This window comes from Populus euphratica, unplaced genomic scaffold (assembly GCF_000495115.2).
Source record: "Populus euphratica unplaced genomic scaffold, PopEup_1.0 scaffold316.1, whole genome shotgun sequence".
Taxonomy (NCBI): Eukaryota; Viridiplantae; Streptophyta; class Magnoliopsida; order Malpighiales; family Salicaceae; genus Populus; species Populus euphratica.
The window spans coordinates 179,347-196,140 of record NW_011500204.1 but is presented as its reverse complement, the minus strand read 5'-3'; the positions used below and the strand labels follow the sequence as shown (position 1 = coordinate 196,140).

Here is a 16,794-nt window from a genome sequence, read left to right as displayed (position 1 = left end):
TTGTTGTTGTTGTTATTGTTATTGTTATTGTTGTTGTATTATTATTATTTATGATTTGTACAAATAACCTCCCTGTGGTTCGACCCCGGTCTTGCCGGGTTATTTTTTACTTCGACACTCCTGCACTTGGGAGAAGACATCAATCTTTTAGTCGTGTCATCTAGCATGCACGATGATATAAAATTGGTTAATTTGTGATTTTATCATCCAAAATCAGATTTTCCTTTTTCTTTCTTTTCATAAATTATATCAATCATTCTTCTAAATCCTTGAGATCATTTTCATATTCTCAAAATATTTTTATTTTCTTTTTATCATTTATTTCATTTACAAACTTATTACTATTTCACGGTAATTTTACCAAATTTTTATTTTTAACAGATGCTAACACCATCACTCTTTTTTATTCTTTTACACCATTATTTCTTGTTGTTTATTCTTTAATAAAATATTAATTTCTTGAAATTATTTTCTTATTTTTCCTTGTTCTTTTATTCATCGGAACATATTACTGTTTCATTAACTTTACACGTTTTAATTTAAGATTAGTAACCCTCATTTTAACTTCAACAATACATTTAAATTTATTTATGAATATTCTCTTTATTTCACATCACATTAACTATTTATTTTTTTACTCATTTATTCCTTTTTGTTTAATCCCAAACTTTCATTTCTCATTAGGATCTTATTACTTATAGTATGGTTTTTCTATACAAGGGTTTACATTATCCGTCCTTACAACTCAACTTGGATAATGATGTTTTTAAAATAAGGATTTCAGGCCTTTTTAATATAATTTTATATAAGGAGTTTTCTCCGCCAGATTATCCTCACCTTTTGGGATAAAGTAAAAATGCTTGATTGATTACATAAACTTCTAATATATGATTAAAAAAGAAACTAAAATATTAATTGGCATGACCTAATATATGATTAAAAAAGAAACTAAAATGTTAATTGGCATGACCAAAAGATTGATGTCTTCTTCCAAGTGCAGGAGTGTCGAAGTAATAAATAACCCAGCAAGACCAGTGTCAAACCACATGGAGATTAATTGTATAAATTATAAATAACAATAATACAACAACAACAACAATAGAATAAGAAGAAATGATGAGAACTTTGAGATTGAAGATTAATGTAAGGATTAAAAAATGATAATAACAAATGTTATAGTTAGAGGATCCACTAATGGTATTTCAAACAAGTATGGTATAAACTCTTATTACTTAAATGAAAACCACACAGAAAGTAGGTTCTAATCAGATTATAAATTATTAACATGATTACATTAGTTATCTTATTCGAATAATACTAATACTTGTAACTATTATCAAAAGCATTACAAAAATACAAAGAGAGAAAGCAAGAGTATGATCTTGATCTAGAGACCAAGATGCTTGAATGCATGGTAAATGCCTCCTTTTATAGGCTAAAATTAGAAATTGTTGATTGATGACTAATTGTTGAGTGGGTGGCCAACTCTTGACTTGGTGACAATTCTTAACTTTTTATCTAGGCCAACTCTTGACTTGGTGACAATTATTAACTTTTTATCTACCCAAAACATCATTGATAACATTAGAATTTGAACTAGACCTCCACATGAAGGTTGTAGGAAATTATCTCAGTTTTCAGAAAAAAAAAATTTGAGGTCATTTGAACTTTTAGAACTCTAGATATGGGTTGAACACTAAACAGTGTTTGGGCTGCGGGATAGATTCAGACTTCTTTGTTGTTGCTACAATTTGGACTTGAAAATGATATTTTTAAATCTTGGACTCCACATGAAAGTTGGAGGTTTATATCTTATCTTTCTATCCATATAAAGTAGATCTAAATCTGAGGTCTACATCTTCAAATATGGCTCAATTATCGAATTGTGTTCCAGTTTGGATTATACCAATCTTTTTTCTAAGTTTGACCATCTCTTTGTCTTTTTAATTTTTGTACTTGAATCATCAATCAATCCTTTCATTTATGTGACATGCCTGCATTTAAGATAAATATTTATCACTAATCAAAGGTATCTTATGGTATCAAACTTGTTATTATAAAAAATACTTTAATTAAGGAGTTATTGATTCAAGTGCAACATGATGATTTAAAACTTTGATAAAAATAAATTTTTAAGTACTAATTATTAATATGACACTGAAAATATAGGTTAATCCCTTTTGATGTATGAGTGTTTTAGAAAAATAAAATATTTTTTATTTTTCTTTTTTAGTTTAGAGATTTTATTTATTTTTCTATTTACTATTATCAGGCTTTTCTAGTTTTTCTATTTAAAGGGAATGCTTTTTTTTATTTTCATATTTAACATTAATAGTATTTTCTTTTTCTTTATAAAGAGTTGTAATAGTTTTGTTTTTAGCAAGTGAGACTTTAATGGATAAAAGTTAAATAATTTAGGTGTCTTCCCATTATTATGGTATTCATCATATTTAAAAAGCTTAATTTATAACAAACTTTGTTATCTTTTAATCTTTGATGTGTTAGTTGGTATCAAAGTTCAATAATTTCTTGTAATTAGCTACTATTTGTTGTTATTGGAAATCATGGTGGGACTCGTGATAGAGGAGGCCATAAAAGGAATTAGGGATCCATGATATAGTAGCCCACACAAAAGTATTATGGATCTACAATAAGGTAATCCACGTAGAAAAGGATAATTGGTTTTCTAATGGAGGAGGTTATGTTTAGAAAATTTTATATTGGATGTTTTCACGATGATTTAGACTTGAGTACGATTCCTAACTGAGGAGGTTTTATAGCATGAACAATCTGAACTTAAGGATGAGTTCCTTCTAATCTAATGAGATTAATGCTGGAGTTTTTTGGGAAAAGAAATATTTTCATTAAATATTCTTATTTCTTTTCTTTTAGTTTAGAAATATTATTTATTTTCTATGTAGTATTGGAAGTTTCTCTAGTTTTTTTATTTGAAGGGAGTTATTTTTATATGTGAAATTAATAGGGTTTTATTATGTTATATATATATATATAAAAGATCGTAATAGCATTTTGACAAGTGAGCATTGAATGAATAAAAATTAAATATTTTTGGTGTCTTCTCATAAATATATTTATGATGTTTTTAATCTTTCATAGTTTTGAGTAAACTCCATTATCCTTTGTTTCTTACTTGCATCACCTTTTCTTTTATTTGTTTATTTATGCATCATATAGTTTGAATTACTTCTAACTTATATAATACCATATTGACACTTTATTTTAATAATCAAAACTCTGAAAGTATTATTAAAAATAAAATAAAAATTACATCATTTACCAAAATAGTAAACAATGTTCTTGTTATAATTTCAACCATAAAAAGACTTCTATAAACAAAATGATTTATAAAATTTCTATTCATGTCATTATTTGTAATTTTTTTACCCCATATATTATTAAAATTTAAAAATAATAAAATTACATTGAAATTCAACAAATTATTTAATTTAATTGGACCTTAGTTGTTTTTTTAGGGGAATCATTAGGTGAATTTTTATATTATTTTTATACTTTTAAATATTAACTATTAAATAGATTTATCATGAAAAACTTGCCAGAAATATTAAATAAAGAAAGAATACAATGGTAAAGAAATTAGTTAAGTTAAAGACCAAACTGCAATGAAAAATTATGTTAATCTTATAATATTTATTATCTCAAGACTTATTTAAAATCTTGTGAACTTTAGAGACAATAATAATGAACTTTAGGGACAATAATGTATCATTGCTTTTTTTTTTTGTGTAAGTAATGAAACTAAAATAGCATTTGATTATTGTTTTAGGAGGGAAGAAATAAAGACAATAAATATAAGAGATAAGACAAACAAAAATATGAATATAGAATTGCGTTTGGTAATAATATATAAGACAAAATTATTTTCTCTTTATCCTATTTGGTTATAGTAGGTAAGACAAAATAAAATATATAAAAAATCTATTTTACCTTTAATATATATTACTTTCAAACTTATATATTTAAAAAGATAATTAGATATTAAATAAAAAATCAATAGATATTATTATCTTTTTACTTTAGTTTATATTAAGGGTTGAAATTAATAATATAATAATACTCTAAGTATAAAACAAAGACTGACCTGGTAGGTTGACCAAGAATCAACAGATCTAGGACCTGGACTAATTCGGGTTTAAGAAAAAAATAAAGAAATAATTGACTTGACCTCATCCAATAAAAAACTCAGATCTACTCGAGATATAATATTGGTTAAGAACCGATTGTTATTTTTTAAAATTTCTTTGGTCAAAACAAGGTTCTTTTGATAATTTTTAAAAACATTTTGGGTTAACTAAGTGACATTCCTAACCTATGATCTAAACCTAATCTTGGGTCGACTCTCAAATCAAATTTTAAAATTATGATAATAATCATTTTTATTCACACATTGACTCGGGTTAACCTGGGTTGACCCTCATTATCTGATCAATTCTAGGGTTGAGTTCTACAATCATGATAATTAGAACTTTTATCCTTACATTAATTTGGATTAACCCATATTAACTCTCTTGATTCGTAACTAAACACATGCTCTGGGTAAACCCCTAAATTCTTTTATTCTTAAAGTTAAATTGGATCTTAACTTTAGTTAACCCTTAAACTAGTTTTTAAAATTATGATAATAACCATTTTATTTTTATGTTGACTCAAGTCAACTTAACTAATGACTTGAGCCTTGAATAGTGATATAAACTTTGTCCTGGATCGACTCGAAAGTTAATTTTTAAAACCATGGTAATCATGATTTTTATCTTTATATGTTTTAGTTAGATAATTTTGGAATTGAGAGTTTCTTACAAGAATATTTTAAAAATACAAAATAAAAAGTATAGTTTTTAGAGACATATCAACCAAACATATTTTAAAAATATAAAAATTCACTTTAAAATTACTTCTAAGATAAAATTTATGTTTATATCTTTATTTCTATATTTTCAACCAAATATATTTTTGTTTATCTTCATCTCTTTGTTGTCCCAAAACAATAACCAATTGTTACCTAGTAGCCAAAATTAAAAGAAAATAGGCATGTGGTTTTAAAGTCTTTTAAGGCAATGTTTGTTTTTGTGGCATAGGCATGTGGTTTTAAAGTCTTTAAGGCAATGTTTGTTTTTGTGGCAGCATCATACTTTTTAAAAAAATTAAATTTATTTGCTTGAAATTAATTTAAGGTGTTTTTAGATTGTTTTAGTGTAGTAATGTCAAAAATAAATTTTAAAAAATAAAAAATTATTTTAATATATTTTTAAGTAAAAATCACTTTAAAAAACAACTATTACCATAATACAAAACATTTAGTTGAAACACCATTAGAATAAAAAACTCTCTAAACGCTAAGCCTTTTCTTTTTGTTCTATTAATATAACTTGGCCTATCACCTAGACCTTGAATGATGACTCGGGTCGGGTTTTGCTTCAGATTGATTCTAGAGTTGAATTTTAAATTATAATAATAATTATTTTTATTTTTATATATTTTATTTAGATAATTTTAGAATTGAAAAATTTTTACAATAATATTTTAAAAATAAAAAATAAAATATATTATCTTTAAAAACATATTCTTTTATCACCTTATGTTTAAAAATATAAAAACTCACTTAAAAATTGCCCTTGAGATAAATTTATATTTACATCTTTCCCCCCCTTTTTTTTATCAAGAAAGTTATTATTTTATTGTCTTCACCCCTTTAGTGTCCCAAAACAGTAAATAATAGCCAAAATTAAAATGAATAGGTACGGGATTTTAAGTTTTTGTAATGATATCGTGGGTTTTAAAAAAAATATTTTTTTAAAAAATATTTTTTTTAATATAATAATATTAAAAATAAATTTAAAAAATAATAAAAAATGTTTTAATATATATATATATTTTAAAAACAACCAGAGCTACCATTACAGTAAAACAGTACTTAAACACCAAAAGAATCGAAAACCCCCCAAACTCTAAAACCCTTCCTTTCCTGTCCGTTAATATATCTCGAGCCGCCTCTCTCCTCCGTCTCCCTTAGTTTCTCTCTCCTCGGAAAAATCATGGACAAAAACCTCCTCGCCAACAGAGTAGCCGCCGCGTCGGATAAGGTGACTTCCGTCCCCGTATCCGTACTCATAAACACACTGATTTTGATTGTACTTAACCAAAGGCTAGCAATTTGCAGATATTGAGCTTGTTATGAAAGTAGTATTTTCATTTTCTAATAAAAAGACATGTGAAACAGGTGCTTGCTGAAGTGGTGAAGTTAACTCAAAAGCAAGGAAAGAGAGGTAGTCAAGGAAGCTGGAAGCAGTTTTTAAATGTTTATGAGAAGAAGTTTGGGTCTGGCTTTAGTGATCCGGCGAGAAGGTCACGCGATTCACTCGTTGCGTTTCTTCAAACTTTTACTGATGAAGATGGCTTGAAGGTGATTAATTTATTACCACTTCTTTAAAATAGATGTTATTGAATATTGACTTTTATCAATGTTTTTGTTTTAAGTTTGTTGATAATGTGCTTCGGTCGCTTTCGAACTGTGAGATGTTGAAAGAAACTATGAAAGAATCTCTGGAAAATGAATCACCTGAACAGGTATAGTCCATCAAGCAATTGGTCTTATAGTTTTTAAATGTGTTTCTCCGTTTTCTCATGCGTAGATCTGTTTTAATCATGGGTGTTACATCTGTGGCTGTGCAGAGGCTGGTTCGTTCAACTCTTGAACATCCACTTTACCTGTCAAAGTATGCACTTCCATCGTATGAGAAGGTCTGCGATAATAGTTAAATATTGTTGGACATTGTGTGGCTGTGATGCTTATAGTTGAATGTTGTTAGACACTTTGTGGCTATGATGCTTATAGTCAATTTGGTTTGCCTTCTTGTTTAACTTGTGGAAATGATGTAGCAGGGATGGGCAGTAACGAAGGTCCGGAAAAAGCCCAAGCTGCTAAGATGTAATAAAATGCTTGCTGTTGATTGTGAGATGGTTCTCTGTAAAGATGGTACCGATGCTTTAGTGAGGGTGTGTGTGGTGGATGCAGATTTAAAGGTATAAAAGATCCTTTTGTTTTGTCTTTTGCTTGTTTGGTATAATTTAAGCCCCTCAGAGATCTATTTTTTAATCATTGAGGCCTAACTGAAATGTAAATGATTGAGTCATAAAATATACATGATTATTTTGGCATCTTTCAATACAGTAACTTTGGACTTTATCCACTCAGGTAAAACTTGATGAATTAGTGAATCCATGCAAACCAGTTGAAGATTATAGAACTGAGATTACTGGAGTTACTGCTGAAGTTTTGGATGGAGCGTCTTGTTCATTTGCAGATATACAGGTTCATTAACGGGTGACCTATTATATCAGATTGTCATTTGGTCTTCTTTGTCGGAAGCTAATCCATGCATTTTACAGATATCCATGAAGAAGTTATTATCGAGGGGAACTATTTTAGTGGGCCATAGTTTATATAATGACCTAGAAGGTATTATGCTGAGCTCTTTTTGTTGGTTTGGTAAATGATGATAGAACCTGATGTTCGAACTTGTGTTGCAATGTGTTCATACATTGACACTCTCCCTTCTGCAATTTGTTGACAGCACTAAAGTTAGACCATGCAAGAGTGATTGATACGTCATTTATTTTCAAAAGTTCAGATGGACTATCACCTTCCTTAAATAATTTGTGTAAGGTAAGCTGCTTGTGTGTATACATGCTTCTGTGCTTTCCATGATAAAAGTTAAGAAATTGAACCATCACATATTCATCAGAAGGCAAAGAAAGCAACTGTTGGTGGTTTGTAGATGCAAGGCTGATTTTTCATATATTTGTTGACAGTCTGTGCTGGGCTATGAACTTCGCAAAGCAGGTGATCCACACAACTGCTTAGATGATGCATGTGCTGCAATGAAACTTGTTCTTGCTAAGATCGAGCGTGGAGTTGATAATTACATTCCATTGATTCAATCAGATGTGAAGGATGTAAGTTACAATATATGTTTCCTGTGTACCTCTAATTTTGACTGATGTGCTCATCAATGATTTATTTATTTGTTTTGTAATTATAGGTTCCAGAAATAGAAATGGCAAAGCTACTTCTCCACAAAATACCGGTTACTGTCCCCCCAGAAAAATTACGTGGACTGTTCCCCGCAAACTATACAATTGAAATCAAGGTTGAGTATATTCTGTTTGTATTTTTATTTTTCTTTAGAAGATGATACATAATTGTATTCAATACCTGGATAATTTAAGAGAACATTAGGGCTCGAAGAATAATGGCTTCTGATGGAGTTATTCATGTGAACAACCTCGGGAATAGTGATTTGATAATGATAATGTGGTTGTAATTTTTCTTTAGAAGATAAAACGTGATTGTATTCAATACCTGTCACCTTGTTTTCATTGTAAAATATTGGTTGTAGGGCTGTTTATGCTGTCTCTGCTTCTCATCATGATAGCAACTGCATTATGCTTGTCCATGGAACTTCCATCTTACAATATCTTAACTTGATTAGCATTTGCCAGCAGAAAATAGCCACCAAAGTAATGATGATCATGGTGATGAAAAAGAGTTACTGATATGATTGTTCAGTGGAGACAGCTTTTTATGTGTCATCCATTTTAATGATGCATGTGAAAGTAGAGAAAAGAGTTTATTTTGTTTTGTCTCCATATTTAACACATTTGTAGCAAACCTGAAGAAGCTATCAAAATTGTATGGATCTTGCAATATTGGTTTGAAAAGGAATCCACTATTTAGTGTGATAACTTTAAGAAACAATTTGAATCATTGATTCCTCCCAACCTACCTAATTTCAAACGAATTGACCTCAGACAGCCTTTCTCCAGGTTCGTTGGTGGCCAATAGTGAACTTTTAGCATCTTGGTTGAACCTTAGAATTATTAAATTTTGATTTATCGGGTTCATTCCTTTTGTATGCAACTCCATGCTTAGTTTTTAACGTAATGAATAATTTTGTGGCAGACACATAAAGTGATTAAGGGAGTGGGATATTCTGTGCTTGCCATCTTTAAGAATCCAGAAGAGGCATGCCAAGCATTTGAAAATTTGATTGGCAGCCTAGAAAAGGTATGTGGTAGGTGCTTTGCCATTTCTAAATATGTATACATGTATTAGTTTACTGCTAGTTTTCACGTCTTTGGAAGATAAGTTCTGTTGCAAACAGTTCATTCTTGATCCACTAAGTACAGAGCATCATGAGCTATTGTGCTCCGCTGTGGGATTCTATTTTCTGCTGCAACCTTGCCTTAAATATGCTTGAATGAGTGAATTCAAATTCTGTGAATACATGCACCTAATCTATGCTTGTTTGGGAGACTGCCAGCAAATTTTTGGATTTTAGGTATGCTGAATGAATGTTCTCATATTTCAGGACACGTCTGGCCGGCCGCAGAAATTAGTAGCACTTAAACTTGACACAGGAGGATCTGCTGGCATACGGGTTCGCAAAATGACACATGATAGCCATGTTTCACAGAAAAAGAGATCTTTTGAGGGTGAGGATTCAAGCGATCCCAAGAAACCGAAGATAGACCAATGTGAGGATCACGTGAAAGAGATTGAAAGATTGAAGCAAGAACTGAAGAAACAGGAGTTAAATCAGGGTGATGACCACTTGAAAGAGATTGAAAGACTGAAGCAAGAAATAAAAACAAAGGATTTTGAAATCACCGCCCAGGATAAGATCATAACCGAACTGAAAAGGAAATTGGAAGAAATGAAAAAGAAAAAGAACAAGGAACGCTAAGAATTGCCAGTTGCATTTTTAAGTCTGTTGCAGCTCACGAGGTAGTTAATCAACCATGCTTACTATTGACAAGGCTGCTAAAGAGAATAGATTACCAGGGCAAAAGAAATGCGATTGAGAAATCCTGGATTTTGCAGGGGCCTAAGGTAGATGTCACCAAGGCGGATGTTTCTACCGTTTTTTATTTTTGCAATTTCCTTTTAGATTTGGTTGTTTACTTAATAATACTTAAAAATATATTTTTATTAAAATTTTATATTATCATTTTGTATTTGAAGTATCAATAACTCTTTAATTAGAGTATGTTTTATAGTAACAAGTTTGATAATATTTTAATTTATGGTAAATGTTTATTTTAAATGCAGATATTTTCAAAATTTAACGGATTGATTGTTATGATTAACTATTGAAAGTGAAAGGAAAAAAGAAGCTAAGTTTATGAAGGAGATGTTGATTTGATTCACTTCAAATTCAAATACTGCTCAGTTATTGAATTATATCTAGAGTTATAGATCTTGGATTTTAGCTTAATTTATATGACTAGAAAGATAAGAAATATACCTATAACTTTCAAGGGTATGGAAAGATCCAAATTTTCTATTTTTAAATTTAAAGTTTGGTCACAAAAGAGAAGTTCAAATTTATCTTGTAATTCAGTCCAAACACTACTCAGAGTTTTATCCATAACTAGAGTTTTAGAAGTTCAAATGATCTGAAAGTTGATGGGTGAAAGGAAAAGATAATTTTCAACAACTTTCATGAAGAACACTGCTAAATTTTGATTGCATCAATGTCAATTTAGCCAACCAAAGTGTTTGAGTGATGTTGTCCACCAAGTTCACTAATTAATAGTTGGCTACTACATCAATTATCAATTATCAAATAAATAGTTTTAAATTTTAGCTTATAAAATGAGATATTTGTCATTCATTTAGGTATTTTGTTTTTGATATCAAGATCATGTTCTTGCTCTCTCTCTTTATATTTTTGTAATACTTAAGTTTTGGTTTCATTAATCTCTTGTTTATGCTTTTCATTTACTTTATTATACTTAGTTAACTTATATCATATTCATGTTTTTATATTGTTTATTTAAGTTTTTTTCTCCTTCATAATGTCTAGCTAAGTTAATTATGTTAAGGTGAAAAGGTTTCACTAATGGTGTTATATTATAAATAACTTGCTATTAACATGTCTCATTATTTTTATCTTATTAATTCTTAATACCTTACTTGTTAAATGGTTAATCTAAATTTGTATTGTATAACACTTAATACATTAAATACTTGATCTTTTATAGTCTTCGGCCGACATCGTTATCATGAGAGGAACTTGATTTGTTGTCAACATAAGTTAGCATCATGAATACTTGATAAAATTTACAAGAATGGTGTTATGTAAATAAGATGTTAATATGATCATGTTAATAATTAATAAAGAGTTTACACCTTACTTATCTCTAATACTATTAGTGTATCCTTTAACCTTGACATTTGTTTTTATCATTGTATTATCTTCACATTAATCTTACATCTCAAAGTCCTCTTTAACTCATCTTCATCATCATCATTATTGTTGTTGTTATTGTTCTTCTTCTTCTTCTTCTTCTTATTATTATTATTATTATTATTATTTATAATTTATATAGTTAACTTCCATGTGATTCGACCCCGATCTTGTCGGGTTATTTATTACTTTGACACTCCTGCACTTGAGATAAGACATCAACTCTTTGATTGTGTCACCTACCAATTAAATTTGTTTTTTATGTATTTTTCAATTGCATAGAAAGGAGATGTACAAGTCGATTATATTAACAAAAACCTTAAAGAACTGCTTGATTTCCTGTTGCTATCTTTATTGGAACAATGGTTTTTTTTTTTGCATTTCATTTTTTTATTTAATTTTATAATGCTATGTTTATTGACATCATTGATCTGTGAAAATTTTTTTTTGTAATTCTTGTGGGGCTATTTTAGCCTCAACAAAACTTTATTTTGTAGAAATCTATTTGCTTTTATTGTTTGCACAAAATAAAAAATAAAAAAACTAAAATTAAATAAAAACAAAAAGGAAGCTTTGTATATGGGGTTTTGTCCAAGTTTTTTTAAGATCTTTTAATTTGGGAATCAAGTGTTTTGGTTTGAGATTCTATTTTGTTTTCATTTTGATTCTTGCTATAAGATAGAAAAGAGTCATTGGAAATTAACAAAGAAAAGAAAATTATTGATTAACTAAGATTTTAACAACAAAAAAGGTCATTAGTATTAAAATAATAATAAAAATTTAAAAGGGTTTGTCAAGCAATATTGTTTTTTTTTATTGAATTGATTATAAAAAATGAAAGCTATAATTTATAAATTATGTGAAAAAAGGCAAAAAGTTTTTCTATGGTTTTTTTTTAATAAAAGGGTTTACTATGCTTAAAAAAGAAAGGGAAAATATAAAATATACTATCAAACCATTGAGAAATTATCAGTTTTGCACCCAAAATATTTTTTATATTAATTTTATTACTAATGTAACAACTTGTAATTTAAAAAGTTTTTGAGCCTTGAACTTGATGAAAAATAGAATAAATCTCTTTTTTAAAAAAACTAATTAATTACTTATCGTGATTCTTAATTCTTTAAGGTCAATTAAATTTATATTGAAATTCAAATATAACAATCTTGAAATTTGGATACAATTTCTTCTTTATTCTTTTTCATGATAATTACAAAAACATTGTGATTACACACATACATAACAACAATAATAACAACTCATTTCTTTAAAGGATCATGCAATTTCAATTTCTAACAGTTTTTTCAAAATTTTGGTAGAGTTTTCTCTGTTTATGAACCGTACGTACTAAATTACCGACAATTTCAAAACATATAATGATTCAATATCACAATCATTTCAAACCATCATGGACTTTATTCCATCTAACATAACTCGCAATCACAAAGCATACATAATGAAAAGATGTATACTTAAATCAAGTACTAAACAAATGGAAAAGTCGTTAGAAACTCAACATATATTCATTATTCAAATTCCATCATTTATTAGTTCAATTTTAAGATGAAAATCAAATAATAAAATTGTCCAACAAAGTTGCAGCATGACCTTTCTTCCATTCTTTCTTTTGAAACATTATCCAATCATTTATTATGTTAACAAACATCATTCAATCATAAGAACAACACTCCAAATAACCCCTCTCATAAATTTAAATTTATTTAAAACACTTATATAGTCATCATTTATAAATTACATGTTCACCTAAAATAAACTCTTTAATTGAGTTTCTTACTTTTAAATGGATGATAAGTTAAGTGAAGTTTAGAAGAATAAGACAAGTCTCCTCCAATCTCTTCAAAACCCTAACTCCCAATCTTTAAACTCTTACAACCACTCAAATACCCTCTTTTTTATCACTTATTGACTTCTTTAATCACTCAAAGTTAGCTCTTTTTTTTTTAAGGATTTCATTAAGAAGTGAAAGAAAAAAAATTAAAGATCCCTAGGCCTTTCTTTATCCTTGTGGTCAGTGTCACGAGAGAGAATAAAAGAGTATTTATAGTGTCATTTCTTATTATTTGCATATGACCCTCATCTTTTTATTCCTTTTACATTAGCCACTAATCATTTATTATTTGCACATCGACCTTCATCTTTTAATCATTTGTACATTGGTTACTAGTTTTTAATTATTTGCATATTGACCTCTCCTTTTATCTTCCATATTTATTTTCTTTAACCAAGTTTACCTTTCTAGCAATTTAGTATTATATTCACCTCTTTTATTATTTTTACCTTGTTTATATTAACTTTAATATAATTTAAACCATTTAATCACCGAGTTAAGTTTTTTTCTTAAACTGTGGTGCTATATTCTCCCCTCCTTAATGAAAATTTCATCCTTAAAATTTGAACGTCATAGCTAAATTTATGAATAGTTCGAGATACCTTCTCATTTTTTATTCTTTTCCAAATCTCTTTCTCTATTTAAGAGCTTCTCTATAATTCTAAGATCCTTTTCGCTTCGGTCTAACAACCTTATTGGTTTTATTTCCAACATTAGAACTTCCTTAAACTTCTAAAGATCTTGGGGTAGTGCTTAAGAAGGATTTACTTTGTTTATATATATATATATATATATATAGCAATGAAACATGAAATGCATCATGAATCTTAGCTAATTATAAAGGTAGGGCTACTTTATATTCTACAAGTCTAATTCTCTTTTTAACTTTGAAAGATTTGATGTATCTCAGTTCTAACTTTCCTCTCATGTCAAAATATAGCATGTGCTTTCACAGTGCAACCTTTAAAAACACCATGTCTTCTATATCGAACTCAAGAGATGTCTTTCTATTATTTGTATAACTCTTCTACCTATCTTGGTCACCTTCATCCGATCTTTTATAGTCTTAATTTTTTCAGTGGTAACCTGTACCAGTTTTAGTCCAATCTCTTTCGTGTTACCAACCTCCTCCTAACACATTGATGTTCAACATTTTTGTTTATATAAAGCTTTATATGAAGTCATTCCCACTGTAGTGTGATAACCATTATTATATATGAACCTTACCAAATACAGATGGTCTTCCTAATTACTCTTGAAGTCCAAGATACACGCTCTTAATAAATCTTCCAACATTTAGTTCTTCCTTTCATACTGTATATTTGTTTGAGGGTGAAAAGCAATACTTTGATTTAATTTTGTCTCTAAAACATGTTGAATACTATTTCACAAATAAGAAATGAACTTGGGATCTCAATCTAAAACAATTTAAACTGGTACCCTGTGTAATCTTACTACCATATTCACATACAACCATGCCAATTTATCAAACGACTCCATCATTTTCACATGCAAGAAAAGCATAAACTTTGTCAAATGATCTATAATGGCTCAAACAACATCATTACCTTTTTTTCCCCTTAGGTAATCATGATATAAAATCCATAGTGATATCCTCCAACTTCCATTTGGGAATTAGGAGTGGTTATAAGGGCCTCACTAACTTTTGATATTCTATCTTCGCCTATTAACACACCGTATTTGGCTATATATTTAGACATTTTTTTCTTTATATTTAGCCACCAATAAAATTATTTCAAATCTCTGTATATCTAAAAACTTCTTAGATGTATAACACACACCATATTTAGATTTGTGAGATTGCTTCAACACTTCACATTCAAAGGGTTTGTCATTAGGCAAATAGATTTCTTTGCCAATTACTATCATCCTGTCTTTTAAGATCTAGAAAGGAGTTTCAACTTATGATGTCATCTATTTCTTACCTTGTCCATTTTAATATCATTTAATTGAGCTTTTTGTACTCCATTTAAAAATACAGACCACACCCTTGATTAGGTTAACAAGGATCCTTCATGTCTAACTTCTAATTAGGCGTCGATCTTTTTTAACTTTGTAAATTTTTTCTTATGCTAATCCACTGATTCATCCAACACTGCTTTGTTTTTATGACTTAAAACCTTAAAAATAACATTCACCCTTCTCGGATGATGATCTATCACATAATTATAATATTTAATTAACTCCATTCATATTCTTTGTCATATATTTAGAGTTTTATGACATTAAATACCTCAAACTTTTATGACAAGTGAAAATATGAAGTTGATATCCATACAAATAATGCCTTCACGCATGTAAGGTAGACATTATGATGGCTAGTTCCAAATCATATATCAGGTAATTAACTTCGTTAGATTTTAATTGTCTTGATGCATATGCAATTACTCTCTCTTGTGATATCAAAACACAACCAAGTCTTTTCTTAGACACATCATTATAGACTATAAATCCTTTAAATCTTACGGGGAGGGTTAATACTAGGGAAATGGTAAGCCTCATTTTCAACTCCTAAAAACTTGTTTCACAAACTCTCAACCATTCTTATTTAATGTCCTTCCAGGTTAACCAATTCAAAGGGGTTACTATCATAGAAAACCCCTCAATAAGTCTTTTATAATATCTTATCCAACCTAGAAAACTATGAATCTTAGTTATATTTATGGGTTGTTCCCATTCATCATTACTTCAACCTTCCTCGTATATATAAATATTCTTTTTGTAAATATAACATTTCATAGTTTGGCATACAACTAATGATTCCTCAAAATCTACAATATTTGTCTTAATTGTTATTTATGTTTTAAATATGAGTCTGAATAAACTAAAATATCATCCATAAATACCATATGAACTTATCTAAATAAAGTTGAAACACTATATTCATCATTTCCATAATCAATGCTAGCATATTAGTCAATTCAAATGGCATTACTCTGAATTCATAATGCACATAACGAGTCTTAAATGCAGTCCTAGGCACATCCTACTCTTAATCTTTAAATGATAGTACCTTAATCTCAGGTTTATGTTTGAAAATACCCTAGCCCCTTTGAGTTGGTCAAACAGATCATCTACATGTGGAAATGAATAGTTATTCTTTACAATTACTTTATCCAACTACCTATAATCTATATAGTCTAAAAGTCCTATCTTTCTTCTTAAAAAATAGGACTAAAGCTCCTCAGGATGTATTACTTGGGCATATAAACCTTTTTTATAGTAATTTCTGTAGCTGAATTTTTAACTTAACTAGTTCTATTAGTGTCATTCCATATAGTGATCGAGTTATAAAAGAGGTACCATGTAATTTATTAAAGGAACCTCCACTTTTCTTTTTAGGTGAAATCCTAGTAACTCTTTTGGGAACACATCCAGAAACTCCTTAATAATTGAAAGCTTTTTTTAGTTTTACTCCATCTCTTTCTGAATTAAGCTAGATAAGCCACACACTCTTTCCTCAACAACTTTCTAGTTGTTATAGCTGAAAGCACACAATTCAATAAAACCTTCCTCTCTTTTAAAGATCATTCTCCTTCCATCTGTTCACTGAAAAGTCATTATCTTGGTAAAACAATCCATTTATGCCTTATAGGTACTCAACCAATCCATCTCTAATGGCATTAAATCCACTAC

General features: G+C 28.9%; 1 protein-coding gene across 3 annotated transcripts; it reads left to right on the top strand.

The window, feature by feature from the left end:
* The first annotated feature begins 5,946 nt into the window (after positions 1-5,946).
* LOC105111983 (small RNA degrading nuclease 3) lies at positions 5,947-9,994 on the top strand. Of its 3 annotated transcripts, none has more exons than XM_011007514.1 (12): positions 5,947-6,119; positions 6,257-6,439; positions 6,514-6,603; positions 6,709-6,777; positions 6,919-7,059; positions 7,232-7,348; positions 7,426-7,495; positions 7,611-7,702; positions 7,849-8,004; positions 8,079-8,186; positions 8,999-9,103; positions 9,408-9,994. In XM_011007514.1, exons 1-12 carry the CDS (start codon positions 6,072-6,074, stop codon positions 9,780-9,782), a joined length of 1,554 nt encoding a protein of 517 aa, XP_011005816.1. In that variant the 5' UTR covers positions 5,947-6,071; the 3' UTR covers positions 9,783-9,994. The 3 variants fall into 3 exon arrangements, with proteins under 3 accessions (XP_011005816.1, XP_011005817.1, XP_011005815.1); XM_011007515.1 differs by having other exon boundaries at positions 6,916-7,059; positions 7,849-7,992; XM_011007513.1 differs by having other exon boundaries at positions 6,916-7,059.
* Positions 9,995-16,794: the final 6,800 nt, after the last annotated feature.

Bases quoted from the DNA above. Each gene is read 5' to 3' on its own strand.
- LOC105111983 (XM_011007513.1), top strand. From the start codon at position 6,072: ATGGACAAAAACCTCCTCGCCAACAGAGTAGCCGCCGCGTCGGATAAG. The intron at 7,349-7,425 runs GTTCATTAACGG...TGCATTTTACAG, and splicing joins GTTCATTTGCAGATATACAG to ATATCCATGAAGAAGTTATT. The intron at 8,005-8,078 runs ATATGTTTCCTG...TTGTAATTATAG, and splicing joins TGAAGGATGTAAGTTACAAT to GTTCCAGAAATAGAAATGGC.